Below are 26,283 nucleotides of genomic sequence, written 5' to 3' on the forward strand. Positions count from 1 at the left end.
TTTGAATAATTTTTCAAATCTGCATATTTCTGGAGACGTCGGACGACACTTTCGTTGCATTTGAAATGAGCTTCCGATTCTTTTGTTGCTCTTTTTTGTGCGCCCACGCGCCACAGTTCAACGACCTCGCCAAGGATTTACAGCCGAGGGTGGGCTCGATTGCGACGATTTCCCGTCGCCACTCCAACCCCTACCGAGTCGCTAAAAACGCGGCCAGTCTTGGCAGGAAATAAAAGTGGGCAAAACTACTTGTGCAATAATTGCTGCGCTGCGGGGCGTGCGTCTCCCTTTTACTTTTTTTTTTTGCTCCTCTTCTTATCCGGAGATAAAGAAAAGGCTGAAGGATTTGCGTATAAAGTCGTGCCGGGGCCGCGCAATCTGAAATACGGTGGGCCGGTGTGACGTGCTCAGAATTTAGGTTCATTCTCAAATATTTAATATAAAAGAAAAAGAAGAAGTAGAAGCTTGGAGAGAAAAATCTCAATTTGCGACAAGGGATTTTTATTTTGTAAGAAAGATTTGCTCGTTTTAATATATTTCGTGACGCTACGGGAGATAATTTTCTTCATTTTCTGCAGAGCACAAACATTGTGGAGGATTTTTAAGCGCACAGACGCTCACTGGAATATTAATTAAAAAAATCTGGCAGAAAAAAATAAGCTAAATTACGCTTGAGGAAAAGTCTGTATTTTAATCTTTAATATTTTCTACTTGCATATAAAAAGGGCTGGAAAAGTGAAAAGAGCCCGGATGAAAAAGTTAAACAGCACAGAAGGAGGAGTTTTGTAATGAAAAGCAAACAGGCTTCACCTAGATTAAATTGTACAAAAAATTATGTTAACGGTCTCCAATTTATGTGACAATTTCAAAGGTCGGAAAAAGTACAAAATATAAATCTGATTAAGTATGAAGTCTACACAAAATGAGTTTATATATAATAAGATATTCTCAAAATTTTGAAAATATATTTTGAACGTGAATATTTAGCTATTTTCCTTATTGAAATTGGTTCATCTAAAAATTCAAAGTATATATTTTGAAAAATTTAGAGAAAAACCAAAAAATTTCACAGAAAAGAAAATATGATCCCTTAATATGTTACAAAACTCCATTAATGAAAAGATTGCATCAATTCATATTTCTTTGAAATTTCCTTAAATAATTATTACAAGTAATGTTGCTTCATCACACTCTTCCTTCATTTAGTCTAGCAAAAAATTTCAATGGAAAGCAAGATCCATTTTTCCATAAAATAATGCAGTTATCCCGCAAAGGCAATATAAAGTTGGTATTAGTTGACGGAGAAAAGTTGCGTCAATTCATCATGTTTGTATATACGGAGAAAAGATAAGGGCGATCCCAATATAAAAGAGAGTCAGATTGTGTCCAAAATGTCCCGGGTAGTGCAATATATCACGGGACAAAGCTGATCAACAAGAGGCGGCTGCCACTTTTGCGAATAACAGGAAGCAATTTGTGCACCAAACGAGATGGATTTACAATGCACAGGCGGCACAATGATTTATTATTGCAATCCTTCTCCCTCCCTCGCTAGGGACGGAGCTGCTAATCAGGCCGACTTGAATTCGCATCTCTCTCTCTCTCTCATCCAGATTAATTTATCACAGCAACACAACATTTTGGCGCAATGACCCTCGGCAAACGCAAATTTTGCTGCAGGGACGTGACGAGGAGGGTCTGCAGCGAGTCGATAAAAAAATCGACCGCAAGTTGCCAAAATGGAAATTGTCAACTCGAGCGTGATGAAGTGGCGAATTAAACCGAACGTGTCTTTTTCGTTTTATTTTCATCCGAACGCCTAAAGACACACAATTTTGCTCGGGCCGTTGCTTTTCCTTTTTTTTTCAAGCGAGCGCCGTCTGTGGCTGATGAGAATTTATTATTGAATCCAAACCACGAACGTGCAGCTTCCGTTCAGCGTCTCTCTCGTGTTTGCTCGCGAGTGTGTCTGTATTTTATGTGTAATGAACGTGATCAAGCTCGGGTGGGTTCCGCTGGGGATCAAGGCGACTATAAAACTCCACCGCGTGGTTGCTACAATGAATCGTGATGTTGCTCGCGAGACACACGGGGATTAAAAATGAAAAGCGGTAAACATGACGCGCGCGTGCGAGTTTTTGCACAGGTGCTACTGTGAAAAATATAATTATCAATAAGCATGTCAAGGCATATTATAATGTAATACAAAAACAAATTTTAAATTTGAATAATCCAGTGAGAAAATTTTGCCACATTTTTTAATAATAAAAAAGATATCTTCGCTTACTATTTGAAAAATAATATTTTGATATTGATATATTCACAAGAATGAAAAAGTGGAATTTTAATTCAAAAATGTTTTTTTAATTATTAATTGAGAGTGAATTTCTTTTTCATGAATTAAATCATTTAACTGTTTAAATCTTTTAATTCAAAAGTTCTTGAATTATTTTCTTGCGTCTACACCAGCATGCTCACCAAAAAATGCAGACAGCAATAACTACTATTTAATTTAATTTTATTGAGTTATGGAAAATGGGAAAGAGATTTTGCTTATAGATTGCACATTGAGATAAAAATATTTTTAGATAGTGCCAGATATTGATTGCAACCAAAATAATTTTAAATCGGTAAATTTTTATGCATTATAATTCTTCACTAAAGAAAATATTTTGCGATAGTTAGAAAGCTAAAGATGCTAAAACACATTTTTTACTTTCTAAGGTGGATTGGGGCTTTTTGACCTAGAAAGGTTTAAAAAAAATTATTGCTATTGGTTGGGTCGTTTTGTCCAGCAATACTCTTTTTTTCTTTCAAACAAATAGATTTTGAACTAGTAGATTATAATAATGGTAATAATGTTCCAAAATAACCAACAATTATTTTGCAATTGTAAATAGCTCAAATAAGTACAGTTGATTGCTTTTGAATTACAAATGATCATGACCTGAAATTCTACTTATAATTACAACACGTACATATATTTACTATTAATCAAATGACCTGTCAACTCGGACAAGTCAATATGCGTGCCATTGCATTAATGCAGACTGATCAATTCAAGGCCGTCAACATCTCTCTCCGCCATCAACTCCACTTAGCCAAACTACTTATCGTCTAATAATACCAGCCCGTCTCGCCCTGCCCTGATTATCTCAAATTACTCAGCCGCGTTAATTAATCAGCGGCTAATTAAGTAAATGCTTTTGAGTGGCTTATCGGCCGAATATATACGATGAAAAGCCTGTTGGTGCGTGTTGGTAGGGTCGGCACCTGAGCGGGCGGACCATTAATAATTCACCCCTATCTTCCCTCTCGTCCGACCAAGTGACAGTGAATAAGAGCCAGACTGCGAGACTTTGCTTCGAGTGGCAGCTTGACTGGCTGCTCTGTTATGTGACTTGCACAAGCTTTGAGTGCGGCAGGGCAACATTCAGGTGCTACATAACAGTACATAACATCGCCGAGTGCTTTTCTCACCCCTTTTTTTAACAGACAACCAAGCCAGTGGGTAAATTAATCATTTTGCCGAAAAAAAAAAAACGTACAGCGCATTTGGTGAAAAAGAGCAGCTATTTTTCAAACAAGTAGAAAAAATATTGATTTTTTAATTGGATATCAGAATTGTTTTGGCTTTTGTTGATTTTGTTCAAATGGGAGATAATATTATTTTAAATTTTGTAATATTTAAAAACACTGGGAATGAAATGGGTAAATATTCCACTGCAATCTTGGTTTAACAAAAGAGTCAAGAAAACGGTTTATTGCTTCAGGGTAGTTAAAATATCAGCATAAATTTACAAGTGCTATTTGAAAATTGAATTCATAAATTTTTTCATATTCACGTGTCTCCAATTTACAAATACACAGAATCTTATATTGAAATGAATGTTATTCATTTATACATTTTTATTTAAATCCGTGAATATACTGCATAAAATTTTACAACATAAAATATTCCTTAATGAAAAAAAGCGTCAATTTATTTATTACAGAAATAAAAAATAAGAGAAATTTTATATATTGTTATTTTTTTTAACCTTCTCAGCTTTCGAGAGGAAATCTTTTACGTCTTACTTTTCTGAACCGGCTATTTACACAACAATCACTTTAGCCTTTCAGCTCACTTCCGAATCGATCATCCCCTTTGCTCCCTTATTCTCTTCTTGTGCAAATACTATTATATTGGAGATATTTACCAACACCAGCCCCTTCCTTTCCCAGGCGGAACCAACAAAATTTAAGGCCGCATCTTTTCTTGCTCTTTTTAATCTATTTTCAAAATACACGGAAGTCGCAGAACCCTTTTGTATTCGCAGAATTTCCTGCGTACTCCATTTCAACGTGCATACTTTTGATCCCTTTGTCGTCACGTGACCCAGTTCGCTCGTATGCACGCTGCATTATAATTCACATTAATTACGCCAACAAAGCAAAGTGCCCTGTCTCGCTTGCTTTATAATGCAATAATTAAGACATTTCTCCCTTCGCTCGGGCGCCATGATAGCGACGCAAAACACGTATTCTCTGTACCTAGAGCCGCTGTGAGTGTTTGAGCGAATGCACACAGACATGCAAATCTGTGTTGAGACCCAATTGATTTATGCAAATGCTGCACACAAGGAAACCAGACGCGCGTCCATTACGTTGATTTATTTCCTAGCTTTTCACACCTTGCGCACTCAAATCAGAGAAACACAGAGAGATGTGCACAACAAGTGTTATTTCTCTTTCAGAGGCTCAGTTAAATCTAATCCATTCTGGACATGGCACTACTTGTTAATGGAAATTTCCATAGGGCTGTAGTGAAATCGAATAATGCCACCTGTAAGTTAAATAGCACGATATGTTTAACGGGAAAATAATTTATAAAATGCAAAATTCATCACCGTATAAAAAAAAATTTAAAAAAAAAATCTCCGAGGGCACCGGCAGAAGTAAAAATTTCTACTTTGAAATTAAAATTACGCTCTTAGGGTTGATTTTGTTTGGCGGAATAGAGACGAAAAAATAAATTATGTTTACAAGTACAGAGAAAAAAAATATGAAATACCCTCGAAGCAGTGTTTTGTTGAACTTAGCAGAAGAAAAGGTCCCTACTGTCTATCTTCCTGCTTTTCTCTTATTTTTTCCTTTACCTTTAAGTTTCACTTTGCGGCACAAAAAAGTTGTAGAAAGACGTTCAAATTTCCTTGTTCCTCGTAAGACTCTTTGTGTTAACTTCATAAATATTTCATGCGCGCCTTTCTTCCTTTGTCAACAATGAAATTACCATCGCTCTCCTAATTTTGCTTTAAAATTCTCCTCGCTTCCAGGCACAGCAAAGAGCTTTTGCGTGAAAAGCCGTAAAATGAAGTCAAACTCCATATGCGTGAAATGTAAAGCACAGGTGGAAGGCAATCTTGCTTCATAAAAGCGTCACGCAGATCGATCGAACGCAAATAAAGGGTGAATTTTCCATACACTGAAATTTTGGTGAACATGTTGTTTGTATTCTGACTCCACATGATGGCTGCCAAAAGGAAATTAACTTGGAATTTCACAAATAAATTGAATTTAATTTCCTCAAATGGAAAATCGAGCTTCCGTTTGGCTTCAGACTTTTGACAATTAATCGAAACTGCGCGGACAAAAGTAATTCGAGCCCAACCCAGTTAACATTAGCTCCGCAGAGAATCGGTGATTAGCATCCCAATTTAAAGGCAGATGCTTGGCACCCTTAGTGAGGGTCGCTCTTGCATACGGCCCCAGTAAATTCAATCATTCCTTTGCTTGCTCGCACTTTCCTCTTGACGCCTCTCGATATACACAGCAGACGTCCATTAAATGGGCACCACTGAACAAAGGAGGAAACTTGGGCCATCATTCACACGAGGGAGGTTCGCGTGTCGAAAAGCGAGGGTTCGTGTGAGAGATTTGGGCGTAAATCTCGCTCTTCGCACGTGTTTCTTTGTTTCCTCTTCCCACCAAAACCTCTCTCACCAAGTATAATGACATCCCTCCATTAACTTGAACACGCCCAAAGGCATTTTATTTTACGAGTCTAATAGTAAGTGGCCGATTTTGAAGAACCACAAATTTACAACGTAGAGAGGGGAAAGGGCCAAAAATTTGCATTGAGGAAATGTACAAGAATAATTCAATTCGAATTGTCACACCAAAAATATTAAAATCATGACGGCGCTGATTTTCAAGGAAAACTAGGTCTGATGCTTCGTCAATTCAATAGTTAATTTTTCTTAAAACATAAACAAGAAGAAAAAAAATATGAAAAAAAAACAAATGTTGGAAACCTTAACAAAAATTTCAAAATAAGTCAATAAGTCCTAATATTTTATAATTAAGTTTCAAATTCTACAGGTATAAAAACTTCCTTGCGTATTTTCAATCAGAAAGACAAAATTCTCAAAGATCTCATCATAATGGGGTTAAGAGAAAATAAAAATGAAATAAATAAGATAAAGAAGAGTGACTTTTACTCCAATTAATTAGTTACTCTAAACATATTTGAAGTAAGTTTGCTTTTTGCTTAAATTTTCAAATCAAAACTTGGAGTTATTTTCCCTAAATATTCCCTACACATTTCATGCAAATCAGGAGAAAATGAATTCATAAACGTTCCCACCAGGTCTAGAAATTGAAATAGTTTCCTTGAGATGTGGTTTGTTAGTTAGTCAGCTGGGTGTTATTTTGACATTACCCACCCAACTTCATACTTACCTTACTGTGGGTCGCCAGTGGGAAGCAACTAATGGCTCCAACTCTGGCTAATGGTTGTGAAACGGACGCGGTGTCCTCGCGCTGACACTGGTCCCAGGTGTGGTGTGGCCAACTCTCGGGTCACTGCACTAATCACGTTGCTCGCGCACAATGTTGGCAATTTATTTGGAGAACAAAAAACTAGACAATGTGTCGTTCGATTGAATGACAAACTGGGTCCGACAAATTGGTCGTGCTGATTGGTGATGACAAAGCAGCGTGTTCGCACAGAACAAATTGAAATTGGCAATTCCATTTGGATTTACAACTTTACTCAAAAAATACCAAATTGGGAAAAAATTCTTTAAAAAATTGCATTCTCATTTACTGTTAACATTTACTGTAAATTTAAAAAAAAAAATATATATATAATTGAAATGTAAGTTGCGGACTTTGATGGTATTGGCTTTAGGTTTAGAATAAAAAAGAACCTAAATTATTTGTTGGCTTATCATAAAAGTCATAAAACTTAATATTAAAGTTTAAAAAAACATTTTAACGACAATAATAAATTATAAAAAAAACAGGCCTTTCCATCCTACCACACTATACAGAATGAATATGCTCCCGTTAACTGCTGTTTTTTTTTTACCCAGATGAATGTGTTGTCCATTTACATCTTGATGGACGGCACTTCACGCGTTCGCAAAAATTCAGCCAGGCTATCAGCACGATCAGCATGTGGGCGAGTTGAGAGATTTACGAGCCTGACATTTGGAATGTTTTGACACACATGGGGCGGGAGAATTGGGTGTTGGCCTAAATCATGTGAGTGCATTAATCAATAGTTATATAGATCACTTTAACTGTGGCAAATAATCACAACGCCACAAAATTAGTCATTGGTGTTTGACACTTTATATTGAGTGCTATTTTATCACAGTAGCTATTTATTAAGTGACTGTCGATGTGTTGCTGCGTCGCTTGTAAATTGTTTCAATTTTGATTATTGTTTTGGTCCATTAATATAAATTGTTATATATTCAATATCAATTCATTGATAAGTTTGATTAATTAATATGTAATCATTGCTGTTGTAATAAGTAAAATCCCTGCTGATAAAACTTACGTTTATAATTGAATCTATACATAATTAAAAACAGAACAGTGAACAGTACATTATATATATGTATTTTTTTATGTAAAAATTAATATACTTAAAAAACATAAAGATATATATTTAATCATTTAGCAACTAAAAATTAAAATAAAAACTATCTAAAATTATAATTAAAAATTTTAAAGTAATAATATTAAACATTCTCAAAAATATAGCTTTTTTATTGACTTTTCAAAAGAAAAAAAAATTAATTAAACTTGAATTTTAATGGTTACATTTTTTTTTAAACTGATAACTTTTTCTATAATTAAATGTGGCACATATTTCTCTTGGGGAACAGGTTTTTTCGGATTTTAAAAATAAATCTAATCACCTCAAACTTTTTCCTTTAATAAAGTAAGAACAGGCCTTCGAAATTTAGCAATTAATCCGAGCAAAAAGTAGATCGTTTCAAGATTGAGCTGTCGATTAAGCTGTCCAACTTGAACAACTGCGCAGTTCCTCCGGCATATCTGATCGGTACGTCTTTCTCGCTAAAAGTGATTGCAAAATAATCCTGCCATCAGCTGCCCGTCACGAAAATTACTCGCGATCAATCACAATGCGCGGCGTCATATCGCACCTGATGGTGAGGAAAAAGGAACAAGAGCGGTTGCCAGAGATGTAAAAATCGCGATCTGTATGCAGAAGCCGGTGCCAAGTAACACTACTCTTATAATTTTTTGCCTCCAGCTTTTACGTCCCTCTTTCTGGCAACGGCTGAGAATTCGGAGACGGCTGTCGCAGCAAAACAACTCTCCATCCTCTATCTCACCCGCACAAAAAGAAACATAAACTTTTAACGATCGTCACTAAAGAGGCTCGCTCTTAATTAAGATTACAATTGATTTCGTTTTTATGGAGCAATTTTGGGCTAGCAGTGAAAACAGTTTTTTCTTCGCCACGTGTGATTTATTGTGCTATAATTGCAAAGACATGAAATGCCATGGTTGCACTTCTTGCTGTCCTAAAGTAGCTACGCAGGGTAGTCGGTTACAGCTGCTGTGTCTCCCTGTATTTAATTGTCAATAGAATTCATTTGAAAAGAATAAAGACCAATTAATTGTCTTACACCGGCTGCAGCCGCAACGGTCGTATCACCGGCAGCAGCGGCTTGGGTTGTGGCTGCGCCGCCAGATTTGGTTGTAGATTTTTTTGTAGTTTTCTTATTGCTCTTGGAAGTTGATTTCGTTGATTTTGTCACTATCTTGACCACAAGTTTTGGGGTATTGTATTTGTTGGGTTGGATGCCTTTGTAGTAAAAATGTTATATAGCATATCAAATTATTTCAAAGAGGCAATAATTTAACTTCAGGACTTCCAATTGTCATGGGTCATGGTCAAATAAAACTCCCTTTATTCTCATTGTTAAATATGCAATTGATGTAATATCTTTTGATTAATGTGCATTTTTTCTTTTTAAGATAATTTTCCTCTCTATTATGTAAATTGATAATTTTTTATTTGAATGTATGTATGATGTACCTGGGCAGTAATTGCCTTCTGATACAATCAATAAAGACACTTTGCAACTAAATTCCTTGGTTATTGGAAGAGAATGGGGAATTTTAATCAATTTCTTAGTAGACTTAATTGTGATGATGTAAATAAAAAAATACAAAGAAATATTTTGATTTTACGTTTTAGGGCCAATCAGTGACCATCAAACTGGTGCCATATTTATGATTAATGATCAACAAAGAAATATAAATTTCAATTGCAAAATTACAAGCATGCTCTGCACCACTATACCTTTTAATTTTGCTTTTATTATCTTCCTGCCCTCAGATTCATCTACCTGAAAAAACTGGTGGGAAAATATTACAAGGAAATTAAAATTCAATAATATTTTATAGCTATATTTAGCAAAAATTCACAACTTTCAACTACTCTAGATTGAATATTGAAGAGCTTAAATGATTTCATTTGTAAATTTTGAACTTGCCAGCAACACAAAGAGAACCAGCAGTGTAGCAATCCGCACACAGGTCTTGTTCATTTTAAAGCCGTGCAGAAATTAGAAGCCTCGGCTTTTCTTGCAGGGTTTATTTGCATCTACGGCAAAGTCAAAGCTTTACAGAAGAGTAAAATGAGCAAACTACGCTGACAGGGAAGCTCGGCTGCAGGCACTAGATGCTGCGACAGATATTACAGTCTGTGATGATGCGATCGTCAGTGTTGATATCAAAAATTGCGAGGACGCGCCTAGCCTACGTCAATTTCCGCACACACGATTTTCAGAAATGTCCGACGTAAAATTCAAAACATATCACCAAACAAAAAGCATGAAAATAAATTAATTGAACCTTTATTTCATTTATTGATAATCTAAAATCATGAAAAACAAAAAAAAAAAAAAATTTTTATAAAAATCAAGTGATTTTTTTTAAAGCGTTGCTCAATACTTCTTTAAAAAAATTGATAAAATTTGATATTTACCAATTTCAAGGATTTTTTTGTTGCGATATATCCGCTCAAAAGCATCCTTGAACTTTTTTAAATTGATGGCCGCTTTAAAAGTAAGAAAATATGCATTTTATTTCAAACCAGAACTTTCTGAATTAAAATTAAAAAGTAATTAAAATTTAGAAAAATAAATTTAAATTAGTTTAGTTCCATAAATATGGAGGCGAATTCTGCCTCATAAAACCGTCTCCTCCAGCCATTATCACCCGTTGAAAGCCTCTGAAAATATATTTCAAGTTAACCCTGGGGCTAATTTGGCCACGTGCCGCCGCCGCCGCTCGCAAAACACAGCAATAACTATCTCCGGGGCAAACACACGCGGCTTTCAACTTGCTAATGAGGTCCAATTGGATTTTATGAAGAGCCCAGTCCCTCGAGGGCGATACCTTAGCCGGAAGAAAGTTTATGAGATCGGTATTGATCGATTTTAGGTGGCTTGGGGTTTTCTCGAGCCACGACCACCCAACCCCCATATCTCCGTTTCCGCATGCTTGTTCAGCGAAAGACGCCACTTTCTTTGTTTATACAATGCGTCTCTTTTCCGCATTCTGGATTTTCAGTACATTTAATCGAGCAGTAAAAACAATCCAACTTGAAATTACTGTTTTAAGCAACGCTCGAGGGACGAAAAACTGCAAACAACGACTTTCTGCGGCATTATTGTGTAGCAGGAGATGTGAAAAGTTGATGCTTTGGAGAAACACAAGAACAAAACGCTATGCTTGGGATTTTTTGCTTGACGAACAGTAATTACTAATTAGCAATCAAGTTGGAGTGTTAGCGCAGAATATAATTAAATTTTAAATTGGAATTCTTGGACGTGTTGCAGCAGCTGCGATGCATATTCTGTGTTTAATGACCCCTATTAACTGCAAATCTTTGTTTCTATCTGTGCAGCATTGAATGAAAATTAGCGCTGTTTAAAGCTAATCTCGTTGTCACAATGTCTTGAATAATTGTAATTTTAATTAATTAAAAAATCAAAATCACTGAAGAACGAGCTGTGAACAAGGCATGATTAGAGATTAATAAAATTTAATAAAAAAGTCTAATTATGAATAATTGATAATTGTACTGTATAGATTTACTTCTCTCATTAAATATATCAAATAAGCAAAAATTGCAGCAGTTCAAAGAAAGTTGCAGGTTGATGAATTTCCCATATAAATTTGAATTGATTTATTCTTTGCTATTTTATTACTTATTATGTAATTGAAAATTTAATGATTTCCATCTACCAATGACCATTTCAACCAATTTCAGGTTCAAAATTACACTTTCTTAAGAAATCAAACAATGGCCTCATTCGAGGTGCACCTGCATTTTCTTTGAACAAGCACGTCCGGCAGTTCTTTCATTCAAAATAGGAATCTCTTCGTGCACTTGAATGCATTGTTATGTGCTTTCTCAGCAAATACGGTTACCGTTCACGATTTCTCCCTGAGGAGTACATAACGTCGTTACGTACCTCACCAATTGAACTTTCGCAAAGAGTAATTTTCGTTTGGCTCGCCTTCCGGACACAAGAGAGAGTGCAGTTGATTGCACCGTCGATTTTAATTTTATCACTGCGGACACAAAAAGGTACTTCTTTTGTCAATATTGCGTCAGCACCGTGAGTGCTTTGCAAACTTGTGAAGAGCGTTATTTAGTATAACAGTGACGGCAAAAGGCTGGTGAAGTGCGGCTCAATATAATAATTTGGTCAGAAATAGAATATTGATCGATCAGCGTGGCATTGCTGAAATAATTGCAATACAAACAAAAGTTCTCAACTTGTTTTGGGCGAGAAAAGCTTCCTAGTAAAGACACTTGAGATTCATTCACTCTGAAAGGGGAGTGTTTCTTGATCAAGTTTATGAATTAATTTGAGCGGCGGTTTGTGCCAGAGAATTAGTTATCAAAATAGGCCAAGCTCTCTGCGGAGAGAAATGTAATTAGCAACTTGGTACGTGCGGTGTTAGCCGCGTGGGTGCAGATGAAATCCTCAATGAAAATGAAGAACAACAACTGACGCCAAGAGGTCCGCTGTCAATTCCACTAAAACTATTAACCAACTTCCAAGTCAGGTCTATAATGTGGATATGACTAAATACGAATTTTAAAATAAACAAGAAAAATTTAATTTTTGACTTAATAACAGCACAAATTAAAAAAAAAATTCGCATATCATATAAAAAAATTACGCATTATAAAAAAATAATAAATCAAAATTGTGTGATGTGCAATTTTGTACTCAAAATATTTAAAAATATGTAATAAAACAAATTTTTGTTTAAAAATTAAAACTTGAACTATTAAAAAAATGTATTTTAAATAAAAACAAGTTTATTTTGTTTAAAAAAAAATTTGATGTATAGGCAGCAAAGCCTTTGTGATAGATAAATAAACACGACTACTATGGATGATGGAATTTTTTCAACTAAAATCTAGCAGTGGACGTGTATGTACCATGTAATATTTTTCCTGCATTCAAAAGGCGAAGAGTGAACTTTCTTCCAATATTTCTTTCACGCTCCACGTGTTGAGCATGCGAATTATAGTTCTCTCTACCGAGGCCAAATCCAGTGGGCGCGCGTGCTAAAATTAGGGCGACTGGCCAATTGTTTGTTTGCACATCGGAAGCGGTTTTTATCCTGGTGGTGGGCGACAGTTGGTGCGGGAGGACTTTCCATTTTTCATGTGTCACGAGGCGAAAGCAAACTCTTGTCGCGAACGTGAAAGGTATTAATTAACTGGCACGTGTACGCCACAGTTGATACGAAAATTCTTCTCTTGCATGTTAATTAATCGCAACGGATGGTAAATGTTTCAGATTCTTCATCACACCTGTGGAGGTTATTTTAAACGAGGACAGATTATGGATAAATTATATGGCAGCAACTTGATAACAAAAAAATAAATTGAAAAATCACTTCTTACCAAGTTTTCAAGATTTGATCTAAATTGCCGTAAATTGCAATGTATTTTATTTATTGGCAGGTGAAATAAAGAGATCAATATATTAATTATCTAAGTAAAAATTTATCTTTTCAAATAATAAAAATAATTTTTAAGAGCTTTATCAATTTGTTCCATTTACAAACTCCAAAAACTATTTTATCTAAAAAAAAATGCATATCCTTTTTTCCTGCTTTTTTCAATCTGGAATGAGAATTTTAAAATCAAATAATTTTAATTCAACATAGGAAGTACAAACTCCTTTGTGCTAATATTTAAATTTTTTCTGAATTTGTATTTAAATTGTCTTTACAAAATTTTGAGCAGCTAATTTTTTTCGTTTGAAGTCAATCATTTTAACCTCCAACTTCATAATTGGCAGCTGTGCAAACATTTCTCCCACAGTCGGTTCTCAACGCGCCAAGCTTATTTAGATTTAGTGGCCGCTGCGAGAAACGTAAACAACGCATCTTATAAATTTTAAGTGAGCTGCGGGCGCGAAGTCAGTTTGCTATTCTTACAATAACGCAGAGAGATTGCGGTTGGAAGGAGTTTATTTCGAGCGTGCAGTCTTTTCAGATATAAATGGCCGGCCATTTTTCGGCGACCGGAGTCTGGAGACTCAAGTCAGCGCTTAACCCTTTTGGCGTCTGCCACTTCTTTTATCTCCAGCCAGACTGCTGTTGTGTATAGAGTTTTTCTCCCTCTCAAGTGCCTGCGCAACGATTTTCTCTCTCGTCTTCCCTCTTTCAATGTGCGTCAGACGCGCCAAATTGGGACCATTCGGCAGCGGGGGTCAAATTATCAGCGCCACCGGCTGTCCGATGAGAATTATTTTATTAATCAGACCGGCGATTCTCTCAAACAAGAAAGTGGACTATACCGATTTTGTAATTTAGAACGGGGGATGTCCTACATACCACGCAATTCGCCAATTTCTCCCAAAAGTTTTGCATTGAAAGGAGATAAAAGTTGTTAAATTTCGGCCAAACGATTGGCCTACTTTGCTACCGGACATGGTTAGTTTCCAACAAAAAGTGGGACACCAGAAACCATGTCCACTGGGATAAAGATTATCTCAGCTGTGTTGATACAAAATTATTTTTAGAGTTTATAAATGCGTTTATTGAAATATAGAACAAGAAGATACATCTCTTAAAAAATATGTCAAAAATTATTTACAAAAAATAAATAAAACAAATTTTTCAATATAAACTAGAGTTTATTGTTACATTTTGGAATTTAAAAATATTTTGGCCAGTTAACATCACAAATATGGACATTAATATTATAATCTTAACGTATTTTTTACATTTATGCTTGTACAACATTGCTTAAAATTTATTATTAAGTTGTACAACTATATAATGCGCCTGCATTATAATGTAATAATTTGATTATAATAAATTTTCCCTCATTTGAAGTTCTTGAGCATTTAGAATTGATTTGAATATTAAAAATTTACCTTCATCAAAATTTGTATAATTTATCTCTAAATATCAGATTCTTCTTTAACCATTACAAAAAGTATCTCAACAATAATAAGCAAGCAACTAAACTTACAAAGAGAGATAATATGACGACCAGTTCTTTTGACATTTATGGAGAAATGAGGTTCTTTTTCATAAATTTGAAGGCGTATATCAAATGAAACAGCTCTCAATTTCTCCGACGCTCTTCCTTTATAGAAAAAAGCCTGAAATAGATATTAATTAGAAATGTAAATTAATCAGATGATGCTCATCTAGATTGTAGGACGCACAGAGTAAAAGAACGCATAATATAGTAATGAAAGCTCTTACAATTAAAGAGAGGGAGATCAAAAGCAGGTCCAGAGAAGCGAAAAAGGAAAGCCCAAGCAAAAACTTTAAATTAACTTCCGGTTCTTTGAAAGCTGCGTTCATTGTTAGGATAAAAGTTTATGAATCCTCATGCTTGCTGAGAGATCTAATCTTTTGGCCTTTAAAATCATTTCTTCCACTAGTCTGAAGGTTAAATCTTCAAATTGTTTATTATTTTATAAATACGTATATTGTCGTTTAAAATGAAGATTCCATGAAATTAAGTTTTTTTATAATTATAAAACAAACATTGACTCTGAAGATTTGAGTTTTTTTTTGTGTGTTAATACAAATTTCTGCAAAGCATTCATTTTGTTTAAATTTAAAATATTACATGATGCTGATGTATTAAAGAGAGAAGCGATAAGTGCATTATTTTCTCCAATTTTATCATGAGATTCTTGTTCATTTTTCTCATGATATAATTATAAATGTTTTATTTTCCAATTGTATCTTTAGTTGCTTAATTTATTTAAATAACAAATTTAAAACTTTTTACTTAAGTATTTTAATAAATTAATTACACTTTTGTAATTTTCCTTGTTTTGATTAAAGCACACCAACTAGTGCAGACCGAAACAAAGCGACAGATCAATTAGGTCAATGCGAAACACACCCCTTTGGTGTCCTGCTCTTGAATTCATGGCCCTCCGTCGACGCCGCCGACACTAACAATTTGGGCAAACATTAGCAACAGCCGGCGGTAAACAATAAGTGGAGCGGCAGTCGCCAAATTTATTGCCTTTTGAACGCCGTTTTTATTTCGGCGAAGATGTAATTACAACACACGCAGGCTGCCACTTTGCAAGGCAAATATTTTATCCGGTGGCACGTTTCCATTTTCGCCGTCGGCAGATCAATATATTTTTTATATAGAGGTGCTCCACTTATATTAGAATAAAATTGTGCACGCATTTTAATGTCCACGAGCGAGTGGCAAAAAGGGCAAGTATAAATGCACGTACAAGCCAAATGGTCTCGCAAATTGAAACGGTCTGTCCGTGAGTATGGCTGCGAGTGTAAAAAGCTCGCCAATGCAAATTGCCCCAGTCGCCGCTAATTTCTCCCGGCTGCAACTCTCCCGATGGGCAATATGCTGTAGCGTCGAGATGTTTAACGACCAAAGTGCCGTTTTCTGCGTTTTATTGGGTTTTTGCATTGATATGAAGGAATTTTCTGTTCCGATATAAAAAAATTCATGAATACTCCTAAGACTGCCACTATATATTTCAGACTCACGAAGCACCCCCTCCTTCAATTTTTTTGAAAATTTGCATAAGAAACTACAGCAGATTCAAATGACATCAACAAGGAATCACTTTCCTTTACGGGAGCACCTTGCTTAAATAGTATTCAAAATTAAAATAGCATTATTAAAAATGTATTATTGCTATAACAAAAATTTTAAGATTAATTAACTTTAGATATTTTAATATTATTTGTTAACATATATTCATTTTTTTGCTTATTCCGTTTTTATTTTCATTTAAAACAAAAAAATCTCATTTTAAAATCAACCATAAATAATACTTAAACAGTTTTGTATGTTTTTTTTTTTTAATAAAAAAATTAAATAAGGTATGTTGTGAAGTGATAATTTCATTTGATATGATGTAAACACTGCTACTTTCATATGCAGAATTTTCGTCGTCTTCACATATAAGATAATATGTATATTGAGAATAGGATATAATTTCATTAATTATTACAAACATGTCTCAATTCTAACTATGAGGATTAAAAAACTTGGTTGATCCTATCCTAAGACTGTATGTAAAACTATGTTACAGTTTATCATAATACTAATAAAATTCATCGCGTATTATGTAAATGAAGAACATCGTTATAAAATATTCACTTCACTATTTTTCGTGTGTACAATAAAACATCCCTCAATCCTATCATTCATTTTTTTCATTTTGTTGTGAACAATCGCGGATGGCTTTTTAACTCTTCTTAAAATTTGAAGGAAAAAAATTGTGAATATGTTAATTAAATCCTTATAGAGTAAATATATTTTTGAAGGAATTAAAATCGGGTGAATTGCATTTGAATTTCGCAAAAGTTTTATGCAAGTAATCGGATTAAGCTGTAAAATCCAGTGAGACCGTTTTCTCATCAACATTGATTAATGACTGCATCGGATACTGTTTTTACAACGTAGATTAGACTATGAAAAATGCAAGGTTGAAATCCTCTTGAGTAAAAATGTTTCCAGAGAGAGAAGAGATAGGATAATGAACGAGAATGAAGCTCGCGTGCATGTGATGTAAATAAATGACGACAAATTAATGTGGAAGCTGCATTGCGCGGTGGTAATCGATCTGGTGCACGCACTCGACTGGAAGCGAATTACCTTTATCGTCTTGAGCCGTGCAAGGAAGGTAAACACACAACAGCGGATTAGTACAGTCTGCTGTGCGGCGAACGTGTTCATTATCCTTCCTCGAGGGCTTTTTGCTGCGAACGTTAAATGAAAGAGACCAGCACAGCTGTTGCTCGTAAATTTGTATATATTTGATTCACGTACTGTTCTTTCGGGCCCCGTTTTTGCTCCTGAATTTTCAAGGGGATAATGTGAGAGCCGTACTCGTGAAATATGATGTTGTGAAATTCTAGGGTCCGCAATTTCATTTTTCTTCCACGTGTGCTGGGCACTTTTCTTGCTTGCAAAGCTTTTTGGTTATTTATGACGCAGCTGTTACTGCCAGAAATCGCGAGTGACGCTTTAATGCTTGTAAACGAAGTCATTCAAATTTATGGTACTGAAAGGATTAGATTGGATAAATTTATGCGCAAATTAGACTTGCAAATCCTAGTTGATCGAATTTCTTCCCTGAGTTTTGCAGACGCGTCCAAAATCATCAAATGCGCAAAATTTAAGCAGAATAATAAAAATGTGTTCATAAATGTATTTTATTTGTTTGATTATGAAAATTCTAAAAGTTTGCTGATCGATCTCTATAAAGTTGATACAAAAAATTTGGATTTATAAAAAAAGATACATTAAATTTGAAGATATAAATAATAAATAGGAAAAATTGTATGGCCTATTTACAACATAAATGTAACCAACCGTTTTTGGCCAGAAAAAAACTCCACTGAGCAATCTTGAATCATCGGACTCTAAAAAATAATTTAAAACGGGCAGACTGATTAAATAGTATTCACACTGATGAAAAAAAAACTAGATGAGCATTAAAAAACCTCTTATATAAATAATACCAAAGTTCCTAAAAATACATTTGCTTCCTATATCCATATCATACAGCAGCTTTTTTAGCTCTGTGTATTAGTTTACATCAAAGGAATAAAAAAGGTATTAGTATTACATTACAAATTTAGCGCATCGTTATTTTCCGACGGAAAAAAGGAAAATGTGAGTAAAAAGTAGCGATGTTTCGCTTGAGGCTAAAAACGTAACAGACTTTTAAGTTTCTTCCTCGGAAAACGTCTGTCAAGAGCAAATCGAAAGAAGTCCAAACAATGCTGACAAAATCAGCAACTGCCTCTGATTTTCCGAGAAAAGCTTAGGAGCCTTCCGAGAGCAGCAGTTCTTGATGCGACTCACATAAAATCGGTGAAAGCAAACCGTCCTCTGCGCGTCCGTTTTATCTGTGGCGGATACGTACTTGAGCATTAGTTGATATGCAAGCCACGAAGGCTCCAATTTTCCCTCAAGAAAAATATATTCCACGGACGCGGTTGAGCGAGAGAAAGACTGTTTTTGCATAAGTGCATTTCTTTTTCGCTATCGGCACGCGCGTGTTGACGTTCCGGTCTTTTCATAATCTCTGCATGAATATCGCTGGTTTCCGGCGCAAATTGGGTCACTTTGTGCGATTTCACTTCTCCCAAGGCTGCAGTAGCTATTGAAGCTTTTCGCTTCTCTCGCAGTGATTTATTAGCCAGCTGGTCGTTTTTGCAGCTAAGAAGTAATGAATGGACGAATTGCGACGGGGGAATGGCGAGACAAATAAATAAAGGCCATCGATTGAATGGGCAGCATGCACGTCTATCTGTTTACTGAGTAGTTGAAGCAATTATTTATTACCCTCTTTCTATGCTAAAGAAACTGTCTCATTCGATGCTTGTGAATTATTAGTTGCACTTGATATCACAACTCGCGGCAGATTTCTTGCCATCGACGATATTATTAGAAAATGAATTTATTATTGTACTTTTTAACTTTTTTTTAAAAAATTGAAAAAAAAAATTTAATTTTTATCAATTGTATGGAACACATTTTATGTAAAATTGTGGGTTATCTGCAATTTTTTTTATACAAACGTTGTAGACTTTAAATTGGAGGTTATTATATAGAATGCAAACATCTATTATCTTTCAGATTGTAAAGTAGATATATGTAAATCAATTTTTGTAAGAACTCGGTGCTCTAGCAGCTTGTGAGCTTTATTATTATTTTTTTAATCTGATTAATCACATTTCATTTTACCTTCCATAATAAAATTAATTTAAATATTTTCTTTTTCTTATATATTTTGTATTTTGATTCTAAAACTGTTTACTATATGATTTGCTAATTATTTTGGAATTTTTAATCTGATTGATCTCGTCATAATTTAACTGCCACAGTAAATAATACGAAACTTGGAAAATTGTGCCATGAGAAACTGTTAAGAAATTGAAAGCAATTGAATCTCAGCAAAAGAATTTTTTACATATCTTTTTTGTTCTGCAACACTTCAAAAAACCATATATATAAAAACTTTGATTCAAAACATTAAAAAATTCCAATCTGCAAAATGTAGAAAATGTAGCTCCAGCGTTTTTTAGCCACATATTCCTTGAGTCCTAAAGTTCCGCATTTTTTTATTGTTGCCAAGATCATCTCTTCAAGCATGTCACACAAATCCAAGTTGTGTCTCTTTTTACTGCACGATGCTAATCAAATTTCGTTGGCACTGTTTCAGGCTACGCGGCCGCATCCCTGCTCGCGATTCTGTTCGCCATCCCCTTTGGTTTGCGTGTTGTGAGCCGTCGTGAGGCAGGTCAGTGGAGTAGTCTGCCGCAAGCCTTCTACCACGCTCACCTTGAACTCTTTCTCGGCAACGCCTGCTTAGGTGAGTAAACAGAAAACACACACACATGTGAATTTATTTGCATTTCCGCCGCCAAAGATAAACACTTACAACAACGGACAGACTACACCAAATAATTTATGAAACAAGGTCGCATAAACATACGCACGCATTCCGTCTCTGGGGAAAAAAAACAAACAACGTTCCATGGACGGACGTGAGTTTGGACTTTCCTTTTCTTAAGAAAAAAAATGTTGTAAATTAGGCTAGACTCGCGCCCCTGTCCTCATTAACAGAAATTGAGATCAGTTAGTGAGAAACGAATGTATAAAATATCTAGCATTAAAAACTTTTATTAATTAATTTTAGTTTTTTTCCCTCCAAACATTGGGCCTCTGTTATTTAGTCTCCATTAATAATTATTTTATCATTTAAAAGTCCATTATTTATTCCATCTTTATTTTTTTAACACCTGCATAAGTGATAGTTGATAGTTTTAAACTTGTGCAAAACACCGACAGGTTAAAAAAAAAAATATGTCAGTGACCGAGCCTATTTTGAAAACAACTTGACATACCCGTGTTCACATTGGCCATTGGCTGTGCAATTAATATCTTTTTGTAACGTATTTTGTGCGAAAATATCACACGTGCACGGGACTCGTTTTGCTGTTGACAAAAACAAATCATCTCGCCATTACTTTTTCCCCATTGCGCAAACAAAAGCGCTCGTAACTCGATAATGTCCGCGCTGAGGTTACGCCTGCAAAATAGAACATAATGATGCATGATGTGATGAAGTGGCGCGTTGGGTTACACTCTAGCGAGCTACTTTACTATTACATGCTGGCAATCACGTTCGAGTGGAGCAAATAAAACTGAAACCAACGGTGCTTCTTCATACCTATGGAAAGCGACAAAGTGCATGCCGATTCCGAAGCAAACTGCCATCAATATACACGTGTCAAGGAAAAATCTCTCCGTGGGGAGGAAACTAGGATCGTGCTGGGAGGAAAAGTGGATCGTTTTTTTAACTCTATCAAGGACTCGGCGCTGGACTGGAAATAATCCAATATTGACGAATTCACTGGAGATCTGATTGCTTGATGAATATTAACCCCCTGATATGGAAACAAGTTTTCATTTTTCCCTCTACCTTCTGATGGAATAATCCTATGAAGTTATAAAATTATTGATTAATGGAGGTAATCTAATAATTATTGCAGAACGGTATAAACAATTCCTAGGAAGAATCCATGAAGATTACAGACCTTGCTTACTCTTAATTTCCTCTGATAGCATGTTTTATTATTTATAGTTTTGTAAAATTGTAAATTATTTTAAATTAAAAGCAAAGAATTTATTTTAAAGCTAAAAACTTCAGAAAAAAATTAAAATAGAAAATTTACATAAAATATTAATTAATCATTAAAATGAAAAATAAGCTCTATAAGAATATTAACAAATGTTTTTACTATTTAAAACTTTTTGTATTTCTTAATAAATTGCATTCTAACTGCATAAATTTTAATATGAAACAGTTGCAATGACGTTTAAATTTGCTTTATCATATTAATTATTCCGACCTATTTGATCAACCTTAATTTTTTTATTTCTATTAATATTTAAAAAGATAACTCATTAATATCAGACCTGCATTTTAGTAATAAATCGTGTTTTCAAGGATTGTTATAAAATTTTAAGATAACATATATATTTTTTAATATTATTTAATCTAATTTTTCAAGCGGAAATTGTTCTCTATAAGAAGATTATATTTTAGAATTTTTTTATTTAAACATTGCTTACTTTTCCGATCTAACTTGCAGAAGGTAATTACTTCTTAAACTCTGGTTGAAACATTTTGTCTTACTCAGAAGCTTGCTTCCTTCTCAGCTATTATATTACCTCTGCAGTGCCAGATAAATAATCTCTTGGGCCCTAGTCTCCTGCCTTCCGCTATGGAACGCCTTTTTGCTTTTCTTATTTGGCTGCAGAGGCGAGATAAGCTTAGAATGAATTAGCCAAGTTGGCCGCCTCTTTTTGCCGGGCCATGAGAAATCGCACCTGATGTTGCGATAATATTTTCGCTCCAGCCTTTTTTGTTCCCGAGAGCAGCTGAGAGCAAAAACGAAAGAAAAGAATAACGCCTTTCAGCGTCTGTTTATGCAACCGGGGTGGAAGGCGCGTCCGGCAGGTTGCCTACCCACCAAATAACAGCAGCTTTCTCTCCTTTTTTTACGACGAGAGGACCAACGAGATGGGAGAAAAATCTTTTGTAGACACACAATGCTCGCAATGAAATTAATGATGATGTATCCTCGCATCATCCACACAGCGGGACATGACGAGCATTCATGCTTTGTGTCACGAGATATTGCCGATCCGTTGATGCTGCTGACAAGGTGGTGCTTTGAGAACGCGATAGGCTATTATGTAACGCTCGATGGAAAATGACAAGGACATCAAACGGTGAGAAAATGCATCGGAAAATCATCCGAATAGTGCTGAGCAGGCAGAAAAATTATGAGGTCATGAATATGCATTAGTGGGGTTGTTTTGCGCTCAATGACAAAGGGTGGCTGTTCTGGCGACGGAGATTGATGATGTATTGGATTTCCAAATATGTTTGTTCAGTGGGATTAATTTTGCTTCACAAATCACTCCGTCGTGCTGCAGTACGGTTATTTCATGGCATTGCCAGCATAGATAAACATAATCCAATTAATTTTCCTGTGTTAAATAAATAAAAAAAAATTGCATTACAGCAAAAAGAACAGCAAACAGTTGTTTGTTTATTATGACACATTTCAAACGCTTTTTGCCACATTTCATATAAAAAAAATCATGAATTTTTTTCATGATATGAAAGACTTAATTAAAAATCTCAAATCGCTAACTTCAACTAGGGGCATGGAATGTGAAAACAGAAAGAATCACACGGAAGTATGTCAAAATAATTGTTAAATTAAGATTATCAACCTTTTTACAATCAGAAATAATGTAAAAGAAGGAAATACGGGTTTTCCCATAAAAGTGAACATTTTTTACAGTAGATTAATGGATAAATGCGGTTCTACCTCTTCAAAGAGCCTTATTATTATGCCAAAGGTCTTTTACTTTTCCTCATTCGACTGCGCTTTTCTCCGGCAAAATGCACTTTTTTGCATATATAATTGAATGGAATGCTTGCCACTTTTTCATGCTAATGCGTTCAAAAGAGTCATGAGAAAGAGGTCGTGCAGTGAAACATTGCTGGTCTATATCTCTCTCGGTCAAACTGATTTGCATACCAACTCCATAGTATGGCTCGTTTTGCCCCAACTCGGATCGTGCATTTATTGTATGAAATTCGCTCGCTCTCTTTACCTCTGCATGTGTATTATTTTTATATTAAATAAAATACACACACCACATTGCAGATGATGCAGCGCAATAATAACCCGACCGTCATTTCATATTTATCCCCTTACACACGAACATGAAAGCAAAAATATTGCCACGGTTAAGTACATAGAAAGTAAAGCGCGTGTTATTTCTGCCACCGCTCGCACGCGTTAAAACCCATGAATAGCATTTCGCGCATGATAAACTTCACACGCGAATATGTTCGTGAAAATTACACTCTAATCATTAAATGTGCGAAATGAATTTTGTTTTGTGTTATCTGAGAGTAGCACATGGCGTAAAAACTACCCTGCTTTTATTTCGCTCGAATAATTAAACATTAAAAATCATTTAAATGCGCACGAGATTTTTGCGTTATTAATTTCGACAACGCCCTTGTGGGCAATTCTCCCTTAATCCGGCTCTGAAATTTAAATTCGTGGAATTTAATTAAATCCACCTGCCGGAGCTGAGAGCTTTGTTTCGTTTAAGCAACCCTCCCACACATCTGCAAATAGCCAGTAAAAACTTTTGCTATTGTTCACGAATTCCTGAGAAAGAAACAATGAATTCTTTGTGAATCTGGTTTTCCTCCGCTAATCTCATTTGCAGAACGGAAATTTTGCAATAATAGTGGTGCTTGAGAGTTTTATTGCGTATTTTATTTAAATCGTTCTTTGGATTAGTTTTTTCGGGTTTTTTTCTCTCCACGAGCACAATAATATTGCGATTTTTCTTTTCACGAGTCATTGAATGAGATAAATTTGGGTGATGCTGTTTCTTCTACGCACATTCTTACAAGGCAATAAAACTGGTCTGGCGAGAAGAATTTTTTGTGTGTCCGATCGTTTCTTTTGCTCTGCGGCAGTGCAATAATTTGAAGTACTTTACATGGTCCCTCGACTGAAGGAGACATGAAATAATGCGTGAAATAGAGCTGCCTGGAGCCGCTGCAAATCCCTTGCCAGCAGCAGCTGAGGGGCTATCAGACCGCAAACTTTGCTCATTTTTATTCTTTGTTTTTCTTTCATCAACTATGAGGGCAAAATCAATAAAGAGATGGCGAATCTCGAGGGCGTAACTCAAGAAAGAAAAATTCAATATGAAATAAATGCACGGACCGTTTGTGACTGCGCTTGGGAATGTGTGTTGATCTGTATGAAGAACCATTTGTCCAAAGTAAACACACTGCTCTCCAGAATTTATTGCGAGCTGTCACTTTCAACAACAATGAAAATATGTTTCTGTCTTATAAATTTATTCTTTCCATTCACTCTCTACGTAATTTTTCCATGAACCTTTTTTCTTGCTAGACTTGCTAGAGCTAGTCCTTAAATTTTCATAAAAAAAATATCAATTTTAAAAAAGATGAGCTAGCTAAAAAAAACTTCTTATATTTGATTTTTTTACCAAAGATTTTGTTGGAAAGAGGTGCAGTGGGTACCAAAAATATTAAAAATAAATTATATAATTATTAAAAAAAACATCAGTTTTTAAGTGTTTCTTTCCAGGTACAATTTATTGACATTAATTATTTTTAGTCCGTGGATTTATTTAATTTAAATAAACATGATATTTATAAATATAAACTGCCATTTCTATAATCATTTCCAGATCAGACATAAATCAACAAAGACATGTTTTTATCCTTTTTTCATTGAATTGTTATCCTTGTGATCAAATAATTTTGTGCAATAAATTAATACTTTTAAGAACATTTTTTATTTTTTTATTTTTAGTTTTTTGGCTCACAAAAAATATTAAACTTTTGCTTTATTTCATTTCAGGAGTTGGAGTGCTGATGCTGCTCGCCCTTACTATCGAGCGTTACGCCGCAGTTTGCCAGTTAAACGGCGGTTCCTCCCCGCACAGGGCTCGCACAGCGGTGGCCCTGATTCCGGTGCTCACCTTCCTCCTTTACCTCCCCAATGCGTTTCGCACTCACCTGACCAGGTGCGGCGCACCATACGGTCCTGAAGGCGAAATGACCGTCGTTTTCCAGCGAAGGGACAACATTAGATTTCTTCACTCGGCGTTTTATTCGATCTACAAAATTGCCCTGGAGATAATTTTCAAGGTTAGTAAAATTAAAATAAAATAAGTATCAAATTGATTGAAAAACAATTAGATGGAAGCACAGAGATTTAAAAATATTATTTTTATGATTTTTTTTAAATTCAAAATCAAGCAAGCTAATCAAAATTTTCCCTAAAAAGTTTGATTGGGTTTTTTCCATATAGTTTAATCTTTGAAGTACATTAAAGGCTTGATTAGAAATCAATTTTATTCGTAATATAAATAAATGAATGCGCTTGTAACTCTAACTATACGTGAAAGTTGAGTAGCTTTTGAATGTTTGAGAAGTGAACTACATTTTGTATTCATTTCATTCAAAAGTTCAAAACTGAAATTAGCTTTTTATACATTCAAACATGTCTAAATTTTCTGCCATACCCAGACACGAATAGTTTCATTTCTTGTGAAATAAATTCATTTTTACCAAAACTAGTCCTGCACAGACATGTTGTACACACAACCTAATTGAATGTGTACCTCACTTGAATTTAATTTTGATTAAAACAGATATTTCTGGTTAATCCTATGCAAATAGGCGCTGCTTGCTTAATGATCAAAGTTTGATTGAACGCGGCAAGGCAAAGTTTACAGTTGCTATTTTGTTATTTGATTCGGTGTACAAAGTTTATCCCGTTGAGGTTGCATGCAAATATCCCTCACATACAACAACTTTA

At 35.0% G+C, this 26,283-nt stretch overlaps 1 protein-coding gene and 1 long non-coding RNA gene across 3 annotated transcripts in view; one reads left to right on the forward strand and one right to left on the reverse strand.

The window, feature by feature from the left end:
- The window catches only part of LOC132197249 (probable G-protein coupled receptor B0563.6), a 67,414-nt gene that overhangs the window by 35,566 nt on the left and 5,565 nt on the right, over positions 1-26,283 (forward strand). For both annotated transcript variants that reach the window (XM_059620402.1, XM_059620403.1), the window contains exons 2-3: positions 20,040-20,189; positions 25,321-25,610. In XM_059620402.1, coding sequence (XP_059476385.1) covers positions 20,040-20,189; positions 25,321-25,610 — 440 coding nt within the window. The remainder of the gene's footprint in view (positions 1-20,039; positions 20,190-25,320; positions 25,611-26,283) is intronic.
- On the reverse strand, positions 8,750-9,666 carry LOC132197794 (uncharacterized). Its single transcript, XR_009441903.1, has 3 exons — positions 9,611-9,666; positions 8,931-9,109; positions 8,750-8,870 (listed from the first exon to the last, which is right to left on the reverse strand). It is a non-coding gene; the product is annotated as an uncharacterized LOC132197794 (long non-coding RNA).

This window comes from Neocloeon triangulifer, unplaced genomic scaffold (assembly GCF_031216515.1).
Source record: "Neocloeon triangulifer isolate White Clay Creek 2 clone unplaced genomic scaffold, ASM3121651v1 ptg000012l, whole genome shotgun sequence".
NCBI lineage: Eukaryota > Metazoa > Arthropoda > Insecta > Ephemeroptera > Baetidae > Neocloeon > Neocloeon triangulifer.